At 44.7% G+C, this 21257-nt stretch overlaps 1 protein-coding gene across 11 annotated transcripts in view; it reads left to right on the forward strand.

The window, feature by feature from the left end:
• Positions 1–21257, forward strand: part of R3HDM1 (R3H domain containing 1) — a 237368-nt gene that overhangs the window by 168812 nt on the left and 47299 nt on the right. For all 11 annotated transcript variants that reach the window (XM_040358102.1, XM_040358101.1, XM_040358104.1 and 8 more), the window contains 2 exons: positions 13245–13511; positions 15567–15690. In XM_040358102.1, the coding sequence (XP_040214036.1) occupies positions 13245–13511; positions 15567–15690 (391 nt within the window). The remainder of the gene's footprint in view (positions 1–13244; positions 13512–15566; positions 15691–21257) is intronic.

Raw genomic sequence — 21257 nt, forward strand, 5'->3', positions numbered from 1 at the left:
AGGAAAATGACAGGGAATTTGAATTTTGTTTATCTAATAATTTTCAATAGTGTGGTAACGGCGGAAACATGCACCTAAACAGAGGCCTGGTTGGGAGGGACAATCGGGACAATAAACTGTTGTGTCTCTTCTGACTCCTCCTCTGGCGCACACCCGACATTTCTTCTGACGGGCTGCACCTGTTCGACGGGGGGGGATTTTGTCAGGAAAGTGCCGTTCGTGAAGTCTGCTCACGCAATCAGTGCGAAGAATGTCTGGTGGCATTTCAGGGAACAAAAGGGCGGTGATAACGTCTTCTTGGTAGAGTAGATATGGAACGGGATTCTGTGTTGCTTTTTTGTAGATAACATAAGAGTTATAGAAGGCCAAACTGAAAAAGTAAATGGACACTTTTTTATACCAGTGACGGGATTTTCGGGAGGGAAGATAGGGTTCAATCATCTGGTCATTGAAGTCTACGCCACCCATAAATAAATTGTAGTCGTAGACACAAGATGGTTTCTGCACTGGGCCGCTTCTTTTGGGGACTTCCACGTAGGTGTCATTGTGGATGGTGGTGAGCATGTGGACATCTCGTCTGTCCCTCCACTTGACAGCCAATAGCTCCTGGTTCCGTAAAGACGTCGTCTCTCCTCGTCTCAGCTTCTGATTCACCAATTTTTGGGGGAAGCCCTTTCTGTTTATTCTCACTGTGCCACATGCTGGGGTGTCTCTCCGGTAAAGATTTCTAAACAGGGGCAAGCTAGTATAAAAATTGTCCACGTAAAGGTGGTATCCTTTTCCAAGTAGTGGATAGATGAGCTCCCAGACGACTTTTCCACTTGTTCCGATGTATTCGGGGCATTCGGGGGGATGTAGTTGGGAGTCCTTCCCTTCGTAAACAATGAAGGAGTAGATGTACCCCGTGTCTCGGTCACACAGTTTGTACATCTTCACCCCATATCGGGCCCTTTTGCTTGGGATGAATTGTTTAAAGCCCAGCCTGCCGTGGAATTTTACAAGGGACTCATCTATTGAAATATTTTGTTGAGGGGTATATAACTGGGGGAATTTTTCAGAAAAAAAATTTAGAAGTGGCCGAATTTTAAATAATTTGTCAAAGGCAGGGTCATTTCGGGGAGGGCACTGGGTGTTGTCATTATAGTGGAGGAACCGTAGAATCATGAAGTATCGGGATCTGGGCATACGGGATGAGAAGACGGGCATGTGGTGGATGGCTTTGGTAGACCAATAGGCGTACCCTTTGTTTTTTTTTGAGAGACCCATATTGAAGGTCAGGCCTAAGAATATTTTAAACTCCTCTACGGTCAGGTCTCTCCAATGAAAGGGGCGGGCATAGCTGGAATCGGGGTTGCTTAGAATAAATTGCTGAGCGTAGAGATTGCACTGGGCCACAATAGATGACAATAATTCGTCTGTAAAAACTAAATGAAAAAAATCAATCGTGTCAAAATTATCGGTGTTCACCTGTACACCTGGTTGGGCGGTGAAAGGGGGGATACTTGATGCTCCAGAATTCGAAGGCAGCCACAGGGGGTTTTGAAGGCCATAGGGAAGGCTGGCATGGCCCCTATCCCTTTGGGGCAGAGAGGACACCCTACTGGTGCCTGACCTTTGTTGCACTGCTTGCGGGGTGGACGGCACTGCTTGCGGGGTGGACGGCACTGCTTGCGGGGTGGACGGCACTGCTTGCGGGGTGGACGGCACTGCTTGCGGGGTGGACGGCACTGCTTGCGAGGTGGACGGCACTGCTCGCGAGGTGGACGGCACTGCTTGCGAGGTGGACGGCACTGCACTAGTAGTAGGCTGCTCCACGCCAGAACGCCTTCTTTTAACGGGCACAGGTTCCTCCTCTGAATCAGTATCAGACCCGCTTCCTGTTACGGGCTCATAGGCCGAATCGGAATCGGACAGAGACTCCTCACAGCTGTCATCAGACGCCCATAGTTTCTGGAAGGCCTGCTCGGTGGTAAAAAATTTTTTTGCCATACTGGTGGCTAGTGAGGCTGGACTGCAGAACACTGGTGGGCACTAGTGGCACTGCAGTGGCGCAGGTGTAACTGATGGGCAAATGTGGCACTGGTGTGGCTCTGGTTGCACTGCTGTGGCTCTGGGGTCACTGATTAGCAGGCGGCACTGGTGGGCACAGGCGTCACTGCAGTGGTGCAGGTGGAACTGGTGTGGCACTGGTGGGGCACAGATGGCACTGGTGGGGCACAGATGGCACTGGTGGGGCGCAGATGGCACTGGTGGGGCGCAGATGGCACTGGTGGGGCGCAGATGAGCACTGGTGGGGCGCAGATGAGCACTGGTGGGGCGCAGATGAGCACTGGTGGGGTGCAGATGAGCACTGGTGGGGTGCAGATGAGCACTGGTGGGGTGCAGATGAGCACTGGTGGGGTGCAGATGAGCACTGGTGGGCACAGGTGGCACTGATGGGCACAGGTGGCACTGATGGGCACAGGCGGCACTGATGTGGCTCAGATGACACTGGTGTGGCACTGGTGTGGCTCAGATGACACTGGTGCGGCACTGGTTTGGTACAGGCGGCACTGGTTTGGTACAGGCGGCACTGGTGTGGCACAGGTGGCACTGATGGGCACAGGCGGCACTGATGGGCACAGGTGGCACTGATGGGAACAGGCGGCACTGATGTGGCAAAGATGACACTGGTGTGGCACTGGTGTGGCTCAGATGACACTGGTGCGGCACTGGTTTGGTACAGGCGGCACTGGTTTGGTACAGGCGGCACTGGTGTGGCACAGGTGGCACTGATGGGCACAGGCGGCACTGATGGGCACAGGTGGCACTGATGGGCACAGGCGGCACTGATGTGGTTCAGATGACACTGGTGTGGCTCAGATGACACTGGTGCGGCACTGGTTTGGTACAGGCGGCACTGGTGTGGCACAGGCGGCACTGGTGTGGCACAGGCGGCACTGGTGTGGCACAGGCGGCACTGGTGTGGCACAGGCGGCACTCGTGGGCACAGGCGGCACTCGTGGGCACAGGCGGCACTCGTGGGCACAGGCGGCACTCGTGGGCACAGGCGGCACTTGTGGGCACTTATGGGCACAGGTGGCACTTATGGGCACAGGTGGCACTTATGGGCACAGGTGGCAGTGTTGTGGCACTGATGTGGCAGTGTTTTTACTTTTACTTTTTACTTTTGTGGCACTGGTGTTCACTGGTGTAGGACAGGTGGCACTGTTGGGGCACTTGTGGGGCACAGGTGGCACAGATGGCACTAGTGGGGCACAGATGGCACTAGTGGGGCACAGATGGCACTGCCTGGGGCACAGATGGCACTTCCTGGGGGACAGATGGCACTTCCTAGGGGACAGATGGCACTGCTGGGGCACTGCTGGGGCACTGCTGGGCACTGCTGGGCACTGCTGGGCACTGCTGGGGACTGCTGGGGATTGCTGGGCACTTACTATTGATTTGAAAAATCTCTCTCCTCTCCTCTCACGCTGCAACGGTGTGAGGAGAGGAGAGAGATGACCTGCATCTGACCCAGCCGCAGGGTTTGTTTACAAATGTGATCGCGCCGTCATTGGACGGCGCGATCACGTGGTAAGGAGCCGCGTCCATTGGCTCCTTACCGCGAGTGCTGTTGCTGCGGGTCCCGTAGACCCGGCGAGCACCGGCGATCGCGTGTGCGCGCCCGCTCGGGCGCGCACAAAGCAGTCTCTGGGAGGACGTACATTGACGCCCTCCTAGAGTACAGTAACCGCTCTGTAGCCGTATTTTGGCTATAGGGCGGTTACCAACTGGTTAATAAACATTTATTTTACCTAATTGTATCATGAGAGGGGAGCAGTTGGGGTGGGGAATGCAGCTCAACTATTTGTTTTTTATTATATTTTTTTTTTTTTTACCTGCAAAAAAAGTGAATTTTATTATTTTTCCAAAAAGTGAACTCGTCCTTTAAAGGCTCCATTTGAGCTTGCCAAAAGCTTGGAAAATAGTTAAAGTACATTTCAGCTCCCGTGTGGAAGTGGTACACACAGATTGGAGTGCTGACCCCCCACTATCTGCAGGCTTTACTTGAGGCTGAGTTCACACCATCACCCATCCGTCTCACAGCAGGGGTCCGGTGCATCCTGGTTCACCGAAGTTTGGACTGAATTTAGACCTGAAACAGAGATATGCAAAACGCACCAGACATGCTGCGGAGATATGCGAGCCGGTCAAAATCTCCTGCTTTTATGAATTGGATGCAGGGAAGCAATTGTGTAAACCCAGACTAAAGCTGTGGTTTTAAAGCATGCTAGCATCTTGCTTAAAGTGATAATCGGCACTTCTGTTTTCATATTTTCAAGTTTTTTTTCTTCCAAGCAACAAAGCTTTCAAAATCTTAATAAAAACTTGGTGTGCATGTGTTGCAAGGTCTTCAAATCCCAGCCATTATTGGGAAAATGGAGCATTAAGGCCTTGTGTACACTTGCGTTTGAGGGGTGGTAAAGCCCCTTGGTCGAGCATCATTTTTACTGCCCCTCAACCACTCCCCCTATTGCTGCTGAGGCAGCAGCTGGCCATGTACACATTTATACACCCTCTGTTGCACTCGGTGGGTGGCACAGTAGTCTAGTTTTTAGTGGGTGAAAATAGGTGGGCAAGAGGTGCCTCCTCACCACCTGCCTACTAATATTTTGGTCGTCATTCTATGCTTGTAAAATTGAAATCTTATGATGACGTACATGCATAGAGATGGGCCTATGTAATTGGCAAAAAGTCTTGCCAGCTTTCGTTGTTAGTTTCCCGTGATTTGCCTTCTTGCTCTAAACATTGGCTTCCTAGAAGGCTATTGGCAGGAACTGAATACATCACCCGTGCCTAAACTGAAGGCCTGGTAAGTTTCAAAGATACATTTTTTAAATTTACTATTTAAGGTAACAAAAAATTGCCCGATTTAGAGTATAAGGTCCGCTTTACATCATTTAAATTGTTGGTTCAGATCTAACAGCAAACTGCATGTCTTCATCTTATAATTTAAACTGAGCATAATGAATCCCATTCATGCCACTTATTGTAATGTCAGTGGTACATGCCGACAGATGGAGAAACAGCTGGAAAGCAGAACAATCCTTCTGGTCAGTCTTTTGATGCAGTAAGCCAAAGCAAACCTTGTGCGTTCTGTTGACTGCACACACATCACTAGCAAAAGTTGAATTTATCTTAATATTTGTAGCGTTGGCATGGATAGCTAATTTTATTGTAGCATAGAAAGCTATCAAAGCAAGAGGTTTAGTATGCTGCCCCTCTTTGGGAGTTATGCCTCACTCTCTCCCACCCCACCTCCTCAATTCTCACCCACTGCATGTCTCCAACACCAGCACTGGTGTCATGTCTCCCCCATCCCCTTACGCCTCAAGTCTTGGACACCAACACTAGTGTGGAGTCTACCCCATCTTTGTGCACTGCTGGTCTCAGACACCAGCACTGGTGTTATGTCTCTTACTCCCACCTCTGTATGCTGCATGTCTCGGACACCAGCATTAGTGTGGTGTCTCTGCCCCATCTCTGCATGGGCGAAGGTCTGATGAAGGAGCCATGCATGCTCCGAAACGTGTTGTCACCCACCCCTTTCACCTGATGTCACATCGGCCCCATGCGTTCCAGCTTGGTTCCATAACCCGGGCCGCCTCGTCGCATCTTCACCTCCTTGACAATCCACATCACTGGGGACTCTGACAGCTGCAGGACAGCTCTCTTTCTCCCCCAGACAGATGCTGATTACAGCGATCAGCATGAGGCCTAATCGTTTAATGCCTATGACCTCTTACTATCTTGTAAGTGTTTTTAATACCATTGTGCCTGTAATAGGTTTGCACCGATACCAATATTCGTATCTATACCGAGAACTTGCACGAGTATCGGTACTCATGCAAATGCCCCGATGCTCAATCCGATACCTGTTGTATAGGGCCAGGCATCCTCTGCGTAGCAGGAGGGGGTCATGGACAGCCTCACAGGTGATCGGTGCGGCTTGTGTAGCTTTCAATAATTTTCTCCTCCCCTCCCTTAGCTGTGAGCTGCTTTATTGAAATCTACACAGGGAGATCGGTACTTGTAACCTCCCACAGCCACACCGATTGTCCCCTGTGTCCCCTTCTGAGTCCTCCTCCGGCTCCCCTGTGTGCTCCTCGCTCTCTGGGTCCTCCGGTCCCCCTTGTCCCGGATCTGTCAGAATAGACACTGTCCCTTCATAACTGAGCATCGTAAACTGTGTGTGCGATGCTTCATTTTATGAATGGAGAGGAGTCTGTCTCCTCTTTTCATCTTCAGTGCAGCTGAGGCTGCAGAGAAAGGGACTGGGGAATCTGTATCCATATCTCCCTTTTGAGACAGGGAAAGGGACTATCAGGAGTCTGTTTTAGACCCCTGATATCGCACTTAAGCCGATAAATACTGTATTACAATTTATTTATTTATTTAAGGTTAAATTATGTAAAATATTTAATAAAACTGAAAGTCCACGCCTCATCAGTGCCACCTATTGGTGCCTATTAGTGCCACTGTCACATGACATTACAAAAAGTACTCGTTGAGTACTTGAAAAAAATTATTGGTACTTGTACTCGGTTTTAAAGTGGTATCGGTGCAACCCTAGTAATCTTTTAACCACTGCACTTGGCACCTTTTCTCTTTCCTTTCTGCCCCATCTCTGCACGCTGCAGGTCTCCGTACCAGCATTGGTGTGGAGTCTCTGCCCCCATCTCTGCGCAGTGCAGGGCTCGGATACAAGCAATGGTGTAGAGTCTGCACACGGCACATCTCAGACACTTGCACTGACGCTATGGGGTTGATTTTTCTAAAGCCAAATCGACAGTGCACTTTGCAAAGTGGGGTTGGACTCTGTCAGAGCAGTTGCTCCAGAGTTTAGTAAATGAACAGAAGCTCTGCTGGCCAACATCATCCAATCATGTGCAAGCAAAAATTTTTTTTTTTTTTTTTTTGCATGTAATTGAGTATTCTTTGCAAAGTGAAGCTTTACCTCATTTACTAAGCTCTGGGGCAACTGCATTTCCAAAGTACATGGTCTATTTGTCTTTAGTAATCAGCACCCATGTCTCTTACCCCTTTCTTCGCACTCTGCAAGTCTCAGATACCAGCACTGCCTTTGGTACGTTTTTATGAATGAGTTCAGATTACTGTAAACGAGTTGATTAATTTTGATTGTGTGAGATTAAAAAAAAAAAAAAAAAATGCATGTATTATTGAAATTATTCGAACTATTAGGAAATGTTGCAGTTTTTGATTTGGTTTGGTTTTCCTGTATGGCTTCCAAGGAAGCAAAACATTTCTACAAGTAATAAAGGCAAAAACCCAGCAGAATTGGGAGAGAGACAGACTGAACCGGTGGAAGGTCTTCAGCGGTATTAATATGAATTACATTAAAGATTGGGTGATTGATTCATCAGTTATGATGTGGGTTCATTGGCGCAGATGAGATGCCAACCTCTCCGATTTCTAAATCTTCCTTTAGACGTTTTTAATTAAATGAAATTGTTCAGCTGCGCTGGGATTTGCTTTCATTTTGAGTGCAGAGGTTTCCTAGGGATTCTTTATTTTTTGTTTGTCTTTCTTTTCGGTTTAGACATTTGCATCTTCATTTTAAATTTTTTTTAAAAAAAAGTAGCAACTTTGTGTTTTTTACATTAAAAAGAGGAATGTAATTTGGAAAGGCATTTGCTCCTTGCTACTTTTTTTTTTTTTTTTTCCCCCCAGTGTAAGATCTAGATGAAAAAACAATCTCGTGAATATCCTGTAAACTGGCCATACACCACATATGGTACAATTTGGCAGCAATTCATCTCAATGGCTATTCTTTTTATATTCAATCAGTTTTATCCCTTGCTCTGGGCAGCTTTAAAAAATTACACAAATCTTTTTTGATTTGATATCCTAAAGCAGAACAGCAAAATATACTAACTTTTCGATTTCCAGATAATTCCATTCTAAATTCTAATTGTGTTTTCATAGTTTAAATGGTGGTGTAGATATATATAATAGCTCTACAAAACCAATGGTAAAGAGATTAATGGAGTGGTAATTACACTGCAATTAGGTAAAAGATTAGATTTCCTGGCCGGTAAATGTGATTTGGGTATTTTTCCCCCCCCTTTTTTTTGTTTCTTTTTCTCTCTCTCCCTTTTTTACTAGCAAGTCAGTTAAGGTGACTCCACCTTTCATATTCTCTGTATCTTGCACTAAGATTATGATGCACATAAGGAATAATTTTTTTCCTGATTTTAATGAATGAATTTTTAAATAACTGAATGTAAAAAAGATAAATAAAGAATGAATATTTAAAAAAAAAAAGAATTTAGAATGGAATTATCTGGAAATCGAAAAGTTCGTATATTTTGCTGTATCGTGAACATACCTCAGCATTCATATTTACACAGGTAGCTCAGTCCAGTAACTCATGCCACCTTAATCCAATCTCCATGAAATGAAAGGTAGATGGTTGTCTTGGAACAGGCTGGGTGGTGTGGAAAGTTTATGGGATACTGTTCATAATTTTATTTCATAATTTGGATCCATGGTGCCCGACACTCTAAAGCCTTGTACACACGATCGGTCCATTCGATAACAACGGACCAATGGAGCGTTTTCATTGGTTAAACGATGAATCTGACTAATGGTCAGTCGTGCCTACACACCATTGGTTAAAAAAACGATTGTGTCAGAACGCGGTGACATAAAACACGACATGCTAAAAAAAGAAGTTCAATGCTTCCAAGCATGCGTCGACTTGATTCTGAGCATGCGTGGATTTTTAACCGATGGTCGTGCGTACTAACGATCGTTTTTGTCCTATTGGTTAAATTTAAAACAAGTTGGCTTTTTTTTAACCGATTAAATAACCTATGGGGTCCACATACGATCGGTTTTGACCGATGAAAACGGTCCATCAGACCGATGTCCTCTGGTTAACCGATCGTGTGTACGAGGCTTAACAGGTGTTAAGCTTTCAACAATTCACAACTTCAGCCATGGAAAATGAAGGATTAGTACCAGTTGTAGATTTTTCAGAATTATGGGATTGAATTATGTAATCGGAATACATTTTTCTCCTGTCTTGACAGTTTCTTGATGGGGATGACCTTGGGCATAATCAAACGCTCATCTAAACCCACCTGAGCAATCTGCCAGGAAGCTGTCGCTGAACTGTCCAATCATAAGTAGCCTATCCATTTACCTTTATACATGCAGCTGCAGGGTGGTGAATACCCCCGGCTCCAGATCATTGGAACAGTATAGGTGACCACTTCCTGGTGGACTTGCTCAGCTGGGTTCAACATTTACCTTGACACATTTCATGGTGATTGGATCAATATGACTGAGTTATCTGTGTGTATATAAATGATGAGCTGTTTTGCTGACGCTCATAAAAATGTAAGAAGCTATTCTGAATAAGCTGCAAAACCTCTTCAAAATTTATAGAGTCCGGTTAAGGCCCCTTTCACACTTGTGCGACTTCAAAGTCTCACAATTTTACCGTGATTTTACGGCCGCGATTTTCCCGAGATTCGCAGCAGTGATTTCAAGGAATGCCTGTGTAATTGCCATCAAAATCAGACTAAAGTAGCGCAGCGACTACTTTGAAGTCGGAACGACTTGAAGTTGTACTAATATGAATGGTTGTCATTGGAAATCATGGGGAACGACTTGTCATGCTACTTTGCAGTCCCAAATCGTGGGACAAGTCGTTCAAGTGTGACAAGGGCCTAAATGTTAGAAATTACTACTAGCACCCTTATTCCAAGTACACTCGATAATCGGACGCATGCTAGTCTCCTATCGGAAACCATTGGGTAAAGTAAAGTAAAAATTCTCGTATGACCGAATACAACTTCGGAAAGTGATGTCATTTTGTATTGTAACGTGTTCTTTCATTTTTGATCCTGCGTGGTCTTGGTCATATGATTTATTTTGTACCATACTATACGAATTACTCAAAAATCATTTGTTCTGTTATCATACGAGAAAACATTTTGTGCTTGTCCCTTTGGATAATTTTGCATGAACTGTCCTGATGAGCTTTTAAAAGCTGTGTCTGAACGTTCAGGTTATCGGGCGATAGCTTTTTTTTTTCTCATTGTGTGTACTAGGCATTAATTAAGAACTGTTCTAGTTTCCCTTTTAAATAGAAAGGACGAAGTGTAGCGTTGGTACTCAACCTGTGGCCCTCCAGCTGTTGCGGAACTACACGCCCCATGAGGCATTGCAAGCTGCTCAGTTACAAGCATGACTCCCAAAAGCAGAGGCATGATGGGAGTTTTAGTTCCATAACATCTGGAGGGCCACAGGTTGAGCACCCATGAAAGTGTTGGGGTAACCACAGGTTTAATTTTTTCTTGCTCGTATACAAAATACTATACCTAACTCTATGTATTGAAAAGTTGCCACATCTACAACCCCCTTGCTGCTGCAAGCATTTGATCGTCGGGTGAATCTGAAACTTGCTGCCCTCCAAAATTTATATACTTTTTTTTTTAAATATACCATATTTATCGGGGTATTGCGCGCTCCGGCGTATAGCGCGCACCCCTAATGTAGACCCGTTTTTCCTGTAAAAAAAGATTTTAATACTTAGTTTTGGTGTTTTGCCCGGTGTCCTTGTCCGGTCCGGCGTCCGTCTGCAGCCTCGGTGGTGTCCTCCCGACTTCTCCCGTGCTGTCTCCGAGTCGAATCCCCGCTTCCCGCGCTCAGTTTGAACGCCTCCACCGACATATACAGAGCACAGTACACTCGGGTATATTCGGCCACGCTCGGCTTCTCACGCATAAACGTCAGAGCGTGACTACGAGCGAAGCCGAGCCTGGTCGAATGTACTGCGCTCGGTGTATGTCGGCGGAGGCGTTCAAACTGAGTGTGGGAAGCGGGTATCGGCATACATCGCGCACCCACGATTTCCCCCTTATTATAAGAGGAAAAAAGTGCGCGGTATACGCCGATAAATACGGTACTTCTCCCAAGTGTGCCTCAATGTCAACGTACCCCAAACCTGTAAAACAGCCCATACCATATAACCCTTCTCTGAATCTCAACGCCTAAAATTAACGCCTTAAAACAATATTATTTTTTTGCACCAAAAACCCAGTACCCAGGTCTATTGCACCAAAAAAAACAAACCAGATACTCTAATGAGCGCCTGTGTACCATGGATGGCCTCCGTGCTTCTTTTTTAATTTGAATCTATCTGGAAAAAAAGCTTTTGTTTAACTCGTGACTTGTTAATTACCCTTACATCGTCTCTTCAAGTGCACGTTGTAATGTAAGCTCAGTAATTGAAGATGAAGTGAGTTCTAAGCAACTGAATACCTTCAGCCTTTATGCCACCAATTCATTATCTCTCATCCTCTCAGACTTGATTAAAAAAAAATATATAAAAATATTGCGGGTCACGATAGCTGTAATTATCTTAAAGAGTGTAATTATCCTCCAGGCTTCTGTAATCAACGCTCCTAGTTTCTTTTTTTTTTTTTTTCTCTCTTCTATATTGTCCGAGAATTTGCTAACACAGTCCAAAGTGATTCTGGCAGTGTTATCTATTTTCTTAATTATTTCTGAACTCGAGGGATGTATTGCGCATTGTTCCAGGATGCGCATGAACAGTGCTTTTCTAAGCTTTTTTCGTACCCTTGGGGATAGAAGATAAAAAAAAAAAAAATATTATGTTGAATCAACACTACTTAATTAACACCTTGATGATTAAAGTATAAAGCAGACCTGAAAAAGAATTTAATAAAATGCGCTTCCTACTTTTGACTTCTACAAACTGTTTAGTGATATCTTGAGATTTCCTTTTTTTTTATCATGGTGCTTTGCTTATTGGATAAATGGGGTAATGTTCTATAAATCCCCATGTGCAATAGCAGCAAACTTGGTGCCACCACTAGCAAAGATTATAGGGGTATTTGTCGTGTATGTGTATGTGTATGTGTATATGTATGTGTTAGCTGCCATAATTGACCTTTTTGGAAATATTCGTTGCTTTTTTTCACAAGTCACAGCAAATGAAAATCAGTTTTAGTTTATCTAGATCAGGTTTAAGGGGGTTGTAAAGCTGCCTTCCTTTGTTATACAAAAAAAAAAAAAAAAAGTCATACTTGCCTCCACTGTGCAGTTTGTTTTGCACAGTGGCCCGATCCTCGTCTTCTGGGGTCCCTCGGCGGCTGTCTCGGCTCCTCCCCGCATCAGCTAACCCCCGTTCTGGGAAGCGTTCTCCCAATGGGGTTAGCTTGCTGGCGCGCTCCTGTGATGCAGTCGGCGGCTTTAGCTGCCGACCTGTATCACTTGGCCCCGTCGCGCAGCGTCATTGATTTGATTGACAGCAGCGAGAGCCGAGAAGAGCCTGTTTGAGAAGCCTGCGGGTTCACGACGCAGGACTTTCGAGGGCTCGGGTAAGTAAACTGGGGGGCTGGCAAACATCAGAGATGTTTTTTCACTTTATTGTATAGAATGCATTAAGGTGAAAAACATGAACCTTTTAATAATGCAAATAGTTGGGCTCCTTGGATTAGCAGGAGTTGCCAGGTACCTAGCATTTTCAGAAGATATGGCAGTCACAACATTTCTAATAGAAGCGTCGCACCACTGCTAAGAGGTACAGATGCAACTTTATTCCAATAAAAGTGTGTGTGTGTGTGGGGGGGGACAATCCAAGAAGTAGCCAATGCATTTCGGGGGTCCAAAGGCGCCTGTCAAACCAGTTGATGTGCTTGTAATCTCATTAAAGGTCCAGGTAACTTCTAGTCTATACACATAAATAGAGCTGACCCATAAGGATGTCTTATTGATAGCGCCATCTTAAAAGTATAGATGTAGATACACCCCACAGGATCTCCGCGGCTGCTTTGGGTTGAAGCGTAATGTAATAAAATTACAATTGAAGCCCCACACCATGGCTAAGAGGTTCTGATGCAACTTTTTATTCCAATAAAAGTCAGGGGGACCATACAAAAAGTACCCACCTTCCTCCAATATAATTTCTAACAACAAGTTCACCCAACATTTTGCGCTTCTTTGTACTAATTCAGTTCCATATAAACTGAACTGGCTGCTTTCTTTTGTGTTGTTTCAGATACACTTAAAGCAATTTCAGTATTTTGTTTAATTTTTGTTTTCGTTTACCATGTCTTCATACATCTGTTTGAATGTTTGCGGTTATTCCCTGCTGGTCTTTTTTTTTTTTTCTTAATATGGCTTTTATATTTATTTTTTTACAGCCAGACAACATGAACACTCAATTTAGCCATATGAGTCTTGCCAGGCAGCAATCGGCCGAATCTTCAGATGCTCATCCAACCATGTTCCAGTCCACCGTGGTGCTCCAACCATCTCCGCAATCTGGCTACATCATGGCGCCCCCTCCTCCACCTCCACCGCCCCCACTAGGCCAGTCTCACCATCCTTCCAACTACAACTCCAGCCAGTCTGTCAATCAGCCAGTGCTGCAGCCACAGGGATACATCCAGCCCCCCTCTCTCCAGCAGGTACTCCCTTCTCTGGTGATGTCTTGACTCTGAAGCTTAATTTATCTAATGTTAAAAAAAAGGGGGGGGGCCTTGTCCACAATAGAACTATATAGTAAGGTTCACATTTTCTAGTATCTGCTTGCACAAGCAAAGTGAGCAAGCAGTCTGTTATAAGCTTGGTCAAAGGGAAGGTAGAAGGGAGTTGCATATGCTTAACAATGAAAACATATTTTTTTTTTTGCCTAAAGGCTTGAATTTGGCAGCTCTCCACAATGCAGAGACCCCCCTCCAAGGGACGGGGGTCACTGAAATTAAAGTCCATGTACAGTTGGACCAAAAAGAGCACCTTTTTAGGGTTCAAAGTACTTTATTTCAACAGAAAAGCAAAAGGCAGCCAACATACTTCAGAGGCTACAAAATCCCCCTTCAGGGCTTTATCAATGTATCAAAATTGTCTATTGGACTCAAAGTAAAGCTTCTGGCTAAATAAATCTAAAATAGAAAATGAATAGTGAGTTATCATCCCGGTGTCAGCGGAAGAGCAGTCAAGCTTGGTCAAAAGTGGACCTTACATTGCCCACTACCTTGTCCTGGTAGAACGGGCCCTGGCCTGTTGCACTGCAAGTTGTTTTGTGCCTTGGTATTACCACTTTACCAGAGTACTAGGACCTCATTGACTTCCTGGTCCATGGTCATTTGATGTTGAGGACTGTCCCTCCTAACCAGCACAGGGTGTGCAGATAAATACAGGTGTTTGTATTCCTTACCACCAGTAGTATGTTACCTAAACCTTTCTGCTTTTGGTTTAACAAGCGCTAGGTTGTACAAATAGATAGTTTTATTTGTTTGTTTTTGGATAGAGTAGGGAAGGGTTATAAACCCTGTCTGATTATACTGCTGTCCAGGGCTGGCTTGGATAGATTCCCCCTCACCTTCTGCTCTGAAACAATATTCTACCAGAGAGTAAGTGATGAACGCTTAAAGGGGTTGTAAAGACAAAAATATTTTCCTCTTAAATTAAAGTCTGACAGTAGCTGATAAAGTAAAAAGTAATGTTTTGCATTATAACTAGTTTGATACCTGTTGAAATCGAGCTGTTTTATTCACCTCCCTCACTCCTGAATCATTATTCGCACTGACTTCCTGGTTTGCGGTGCGCATTCATTCTTGCTACATCACAGCCTAATGGGAACTACAGTTCCCATTAGGCTTAGCCTCCATGCCTTTGAGGGATAAGAGAGCATCTTCACGCAGGGCTGTAGTCATAGGGAGGGGGTGAGCACATTCTGCTTTCCACCATGCAAAACGGTTCAGATGCTGGTGGAAAGCAAGAAGAGGAGTGACAGGAAATGGCATTTTCAAACCTGGATTCCTGTATTTTGGTGGTTAAAAGGAAAAACGAGTTAAGTGATATGTAAATGCTCTAGCTTACAGCAATCAATTGATCTAATAAAAAACGAACCATTAGTGTTCCTTTTAAGAGTTGCTCAAGACATATGTTTTTTGTAGGGGAAGGCTAGAACCTCGTTCAGATTTTTGTCTTGGGCCCTGTTTTAGATTGTTCTCACTTCTGTCTTGTAAAACTGCTGTCACTGGTAGAAAAAAAAATCTCACTAGCAAAGCCAAGGGTGGCAATAAAAACCTGACAAGTATCCCAACCCGATGCAGAACCAAAAAGCAAACCTTGTCTCGACACACCATCTTCTGCAACCTTTCTCAATCATTTTTTAATCAGTGGGAAGGATGACCCCCTTACAGATGGTTCAAAAGATTTTTGATGTGCTGCAGCTGGTTCTGCCACATGGTTTTGGCCCCTGAACTACGCTGGCGCCATTAAATGGGAGGTCCATCAGCCACAGCCCAAGGAACTTCTAGCAACCTCCAGAGAACCACTAGGTTTCCACAGAACACTGGTTGGGAATGGCTGTTTTACAGATAACAACATATTTCTAAGAAATATTTAGCATCTAAAACCAATTTCCTGATTTGTTCTGTACATTATAAAGCTTCTTGTGAAATGTGCCTTAATGTCGACTTCTTTTCCCCCTCTCTTCTGTTCTTTATCCCTTGCAGATCCAGACCTGCTACTGTAACCCAAATCAATTTTCTCACTCAAACCAACAATATCGACCAGTAACATCTGTCCAGTTCAATTCCCAACCAAACCAAACCCTGCCACAAGCTGCCCACCAAACAGGTTGGTGTCTTCTAGAGCTTTTTCCTCCTTTTTTTTTTTTTTTTTTTTTCTTTCTTTTCAGCTGATGACCCACGTGATGTAGAGCGGCGGGACCCGGGTCCGGGGCGCTGTCTGAGAGGGGTTACGTTTCTCACAGTGAACCGGTCTCTTTTCCAGCCACTTTCTGCTCTTCCTGAATTGCCAGTGTTTTGGGGAGGGGGCGGCGCAATGTGTAATGATGGTGTATTGTTTAATATTCTTTCTTTGATGCCTTTGACACTCTAATATTAAGAAGTTTTCAGTCCCAAGGTTATAGGTGTGTAGCAGTTATGCCGAATGAAATTTTGGTGTCACCATCAAATGATTGGAGCAGTAATTGTTTTTCATTGCATGGTTTAAATAAAAGTAAGGCGGTGTATACTACACCATGCAGAACATGTTTGTTATTAGATGGAGTTCACCAAAAATATTCACCAGCTTGTAAGCTGGAGGCCTGGATTTTTTTAGGTTATTAAATGGTCTTCTCTAGATCTGTATATTCACTGTGTCCCCCCAGGTTAAATTTTACACGGAGCGCACAGTTCACATCTGTCCCTGCCTTTGTGGTGGGGCTAAAACGGCAAATCTTTTTCAAAGTACACACACAATGAACGGTTTGGTCAGATAACAGGTTTTATTACACTGGCCCCCCACATTACAATACGATTAAGGCTATTATTTTTTTTTTGATGCTGTACATACCTTTTGTACAGCATATTCACCCGTGGCTTCCGGCTTGCGAGTCCCGCGGGAGTGGGCGTTCCTAACATGTCTGTGATTGACGTTTAGACCAAAAACGAGCTCCCCCCCCCCCCCCCGTTGCGTAAGCCGCGTCACGATTGGCGTAAGGAGCCGAACGGCGATGCGCATGCGCAGTATAGCGCCGACTCGCCGTTCGGCTCCTTTCGCCAACCGTGACGCGGCTTACGCGACGGGGGGAGCTTGTTTTTGGTCAAAACGTCAATCACAGACATGTTTGCAACCCCCCCCCCCCCACAGCATATAAATGACATAATACTCTGATTGCTAAATGCGGGCATAAATGAGTCGACCAGCCCAAATGAAATCCATAGCTCTACATATATTTATCCCTAGTATCAACAAGACGGGACTGTAATCACTAGAGTATAGTGGGTCGAATTGAGGGCAGGAGGTAAACCTGAATGTGTAGTAGGGGGCCCCTTACTGCGGAGAGTAAAACTCAGGCATATAACATGCCCCATAAATTCAATTATAGCATATAAAGAGATCTATGTGTACATATGGACTATACCTAGCTGCAGAGTTTTTTGCGAGGTTTAACAGCGGGGAGAGTCCAATTGAAGTGAACAGGAGGAGAACGATTATGACTATAAATTGAAATTAAAATATATTATCAGCTTGGTGCAGGAAGAAGTAAAAGCGGAATATCTGAGAGCTATATACTTGGAATAACTCATGATCAACCCATTACTCCATTGATAGTGACTCTCATGTATTGCTGTCCGCCTTAGATATAGTAAGACTCTGGCCCACTGTTATAACTGAATAGAATTTTATGAAGCATTTCTGCCAGTTCCGACGGGCCTGTAGAGATAAATAGGGGGATAGTCTGGAGGTGGATCTCAACTATAATGCTCCCCCCCCCTCATTGAGAATTCCCCCTACTGGGAACCGATTAAGCGGATTTAACGGTATCTCAGTGGCCTGGGTATTGCTGTAATGATCTTTGGAGGAAAGACCCCTACTGCTGAATAGCGGCCATAGAGGCATTATAATTTTGGATATCGCAGCTACAAAATCCTTACAAAACCCTTACGTCTATATCACTTCAGGAGCATATATGATAAACTGGGCTGACGTAATACAGGAAACATCCTCGGTAAAACACAGAAGGTATTCCCCAGGTCACCTGGAACAACGGACTGATCGGGCGTAAAGGGGGGCTCTTTAGATTGCTGCCTTATCTTTTGACCTTTCCCCGTGGCTCCTTTTATCCTTTTTTCGTTTCAAACTGGGGAAGAGAATCAGACCCACAAATAAAATGAATAGATCAACGAGAGGGGGTACTACAAAACCAATTAAGAACAATTCAGGGAACAGCTCCATACAACAATACATGACTCAAGAAGGGAATAGTAAAAGCCCAGGTCTTGCAAAAAAATCTGAAAAAAAGAAGATTGATACAAAAAAGGGTACAGGAACAGGTAGTGCTGAGAGCTCTAGAGGCGAAACGACACTTGAAAGTGAGCAAGAGCAATATAATGTAGGGGAGTCAGATCATGATATACATCCCCCCACGAAGGCAGAGATGAATGCCATGCTGATGAGGATGGAAAATGCCATGGAAAACATCATCAAGACAGAAATTAACAAGGTAAGAGCAGACCTAGGAGGGCTCCGCGACAGAGTGGGTGAGACGGAAAGGAGAATAGAGGAGCAGGACCAGGAAATAAACTCCTTGAAAAAGCAAGTAAAAGCCCTGACTGAAAATCAGAGATTAGCAGCATATAGGATTGAGGATCAGGAGAATCGTAATAGACGACAGAATCTTAGAATTAGAGGGGTTGTAGAAGAAAAAGACGAAGATCTCAGGGACATTACGAACATAATATTGAACCCCTTGCTAGTAAGATCAGTAGAATCTAAGCCCTTTAAGATTGAGAGAGTGCATCGGGTGGGAAACCCCCAACTGATAGGAAAATATGGTCCAAGGGATGTGATTGTACGTTTTAAGAACTATGCGGATAAAGAGGAAATCTGGAGAAGCCTCAGGGGAAAACCCCCCTTGAGATATAGAGACCTTGAGCTACAAGTTTTCTCGGATCTGTCTAAAGAAACGTTGGCCAGGAGAAGGCATTTGAAACCCCTATTGGAGCTTATGAGGGCACAAAACGTAAGGTATCAGTGGGGGTTTCCGGCGTGCCTCATTGGCATCAAAGGGGGTAAAACAGCTCGACTCAGGCACCCGGAGGAACTGAATGAATTTTGCTCCAAAATGGACTTAATGACACCAGAACTCCCAGAGTGGGTAGATTAGTTGGGCTCTGCACGACCCGAGATTAGGGTTCGAGGTGGGGAGGGGGGGAGTCAGGGGAGTGCCCCGAGCACCACCACGAATGAGGAGCCAAGGATGAGGGCGAGAAATCTCCCATCAGCGGCTCCCAGGCCAAGTGTGGGCCGAGGTTGGAGAGGGTGGTAGGGGCGGTTGGGGTACAGGGGGGGGGAGGGGGGAAAAAGGGAGGGGTGGGATGGAGGAGGGAGGGGGTGGGAATGGGAAGAGTGGGGGGGGTGGGGGGAGGCAGGGAGACCATCTGACCGACTTCACAAGAAAATATTCCAAACTCTTTAAAAAAAAAAAAAAAAAAAGTTATATGACAGATGTCAAGTTTCTCTCATATAATGTAAAAGGGCTAAATTCCCATATTAAAAGACACAAAATTCTCTGAAATAACACAGTATAAAACAGATATTGTCTCTTCAAGAGACCCATATTACCTTGGAATCCAATATAAAGCTCTACTCATCAGAATACCCGATATGGTATTACGGAGATACAATCTCATCGCGATCCCGGGGGGTCGCTATTGGATTCGCTCGTAGAATCCGATTTACATTGGTGGATAGACAAATAGACCCGGAGGGAAGATTCATGTTCCTGAAAATAAAACTTGGAGGAGAGATCTATACCCTAGCTAACGTGTACGCCCCCAATGTAAACTCGGTTAAATATATTAGTAAAGTCATGAGAAAACTAAAAGAATTTGAAGAGGGCCACGTAGTTTTGATGGGAGATTTTAATTTTTGCATGAGTCCAAGCCTCGATAGTACGTCCTGTGCACAGGGGACAAATCGTGAGCAACTAAAGATACTGATAAAACAAATGACACAAAATCAAATGGTGGATGTATGGCGGATCCTCAATCCGAAGGCCCGCGACTACACGTTTTTCTCACCTGTGCATGGGACGTACTCGAGGATCGACTATGCCCTCGTCGACCACAGACTTCTGGAGAGTGTAATAGAAGCAAGGTGTGAGATCATGACGTTATCAGACCACGCCCCTATAACTTTAAAAATAAAAACTTCTATACAAAAAGACACACCACCAGAATGGAAATTGGATGAGAGTCTGTTGGGGGACGAGGAGGTAGTGGAGAGGATACAGAAAGAGCTGGAATGTTATTTCCATGAGAACGACAAGGAGGGTATCTCAAGAGCATCCCTTTGGGAGGCCCATAAAGCATATATAAGAGGAATCTTTATAGCAGAAGGGGCAAGGAAAAATAAAATAAGAACGAATAAATTAAAAACATTAAGAGAGGAGATTTATCGGCTAGAACAGGAGCATAAATCACAGGGGCAAAAGAGGGAAATATTTCATAAGTTGAGTATAAGAAGGGATGAATATAGAGCTCTGGCGGAACAAGAAACAAAGAAATATATAGACCGGACAGAGAGAGAAAGATATGTCTGGGGAAACAAACCTAGTAAAAACTTGGCCAGAATGGTAAGGAAAAAGAAAACTAGGAATTTTATAGAAAAAATCAGAAATAGGAATGGTGATTTAGTACATGCGACAAATAAAATAGCAGAAGTATTCCGGGGCTACTATGAAGAACTTTACGATATCCAACAAAAGATCAGGTGTCCACGCGAGAAAATAGATAAGATTAGGGAAATATTACAGTTAGCCAATCTCCCAAAATTAGAAGAAGAGGAGGTAGAAGAGATGGAAGGTCCAATAACGGAACAGGAAATAAGGGAGGCCTTAAAAAATACTCCTAAGGGGAAAAGTCCCGGGCCAGATGGCTTTACATCTGCATACCTACAAAAGTTCAGTAACATCTTAATTCCCAGACTCTGCCAATACTTTAATGGACTTGGAATTGACTATGAAATGAGTAGAGAGGCTTTAACAGCAACGATTACAGTGATCAAAAAAGAGGGAAAGGATAATACGACTTGCTCGGGTTATCGACCGATCTCACTCCTGAACGCAGATACGAAACTGTATGCAAAAATTTTAGCGGAAAGAATGAAGGGAGCGATGACAGCCATAGTCCACCCAGACCAGGTAGGCTTTATACCTGGGAGGGAGGGAAAAGACAATGGTGTGAGGGCGCTCCTTCTCCTTGAGCAGATCAAAGAAAGTGGGACCCCCGGTCTATTCCTGTCGGTTGATGCTGAGAAAGCTTTCGACAGGGTAGACTGGGGATTCCTGATACAAACTCTAGAATGCATAGGAATAGGCCCAGAGATGATAAGGAGAATCAAAACCCTATATTTCCACCCGTGTGCAAGGATCAAAATTAACGGATCCTTATCCGCACCTTTTGAGATGAAAAATGGGACCAGGCAAGGATGCCCCCTATCCCCCCTCCTCTTTGTCCTATCATTGGAACCCCTCCTGGCAATGGTACGACAAAACCCAGAAATCTATGGGGTAGAAGTAGGTGAAGATGAGCATAAACTGTCAGCCTTTGCAGACGATTTATTATTCTACATAAGCAGCCCAAGAGTCACTCTCCCGAAGCTAATAGATACCTTAAAACAATATGGTGAGGTCT

The sequence above is a fragment of the Rana temporaria genome, chromosome 6 (assembly GCF_905171775.1).
Source record: "Rana temporaria chromosome 6, aRanTem1.1, whole genome shotgun sequence".
Taxonomy (NCBI): domain Eukaryota; kingdom Metazoa; phylum Chordata; class Amphibia; order Anura; family Ranidae; genus Rana; species Rana temporaria.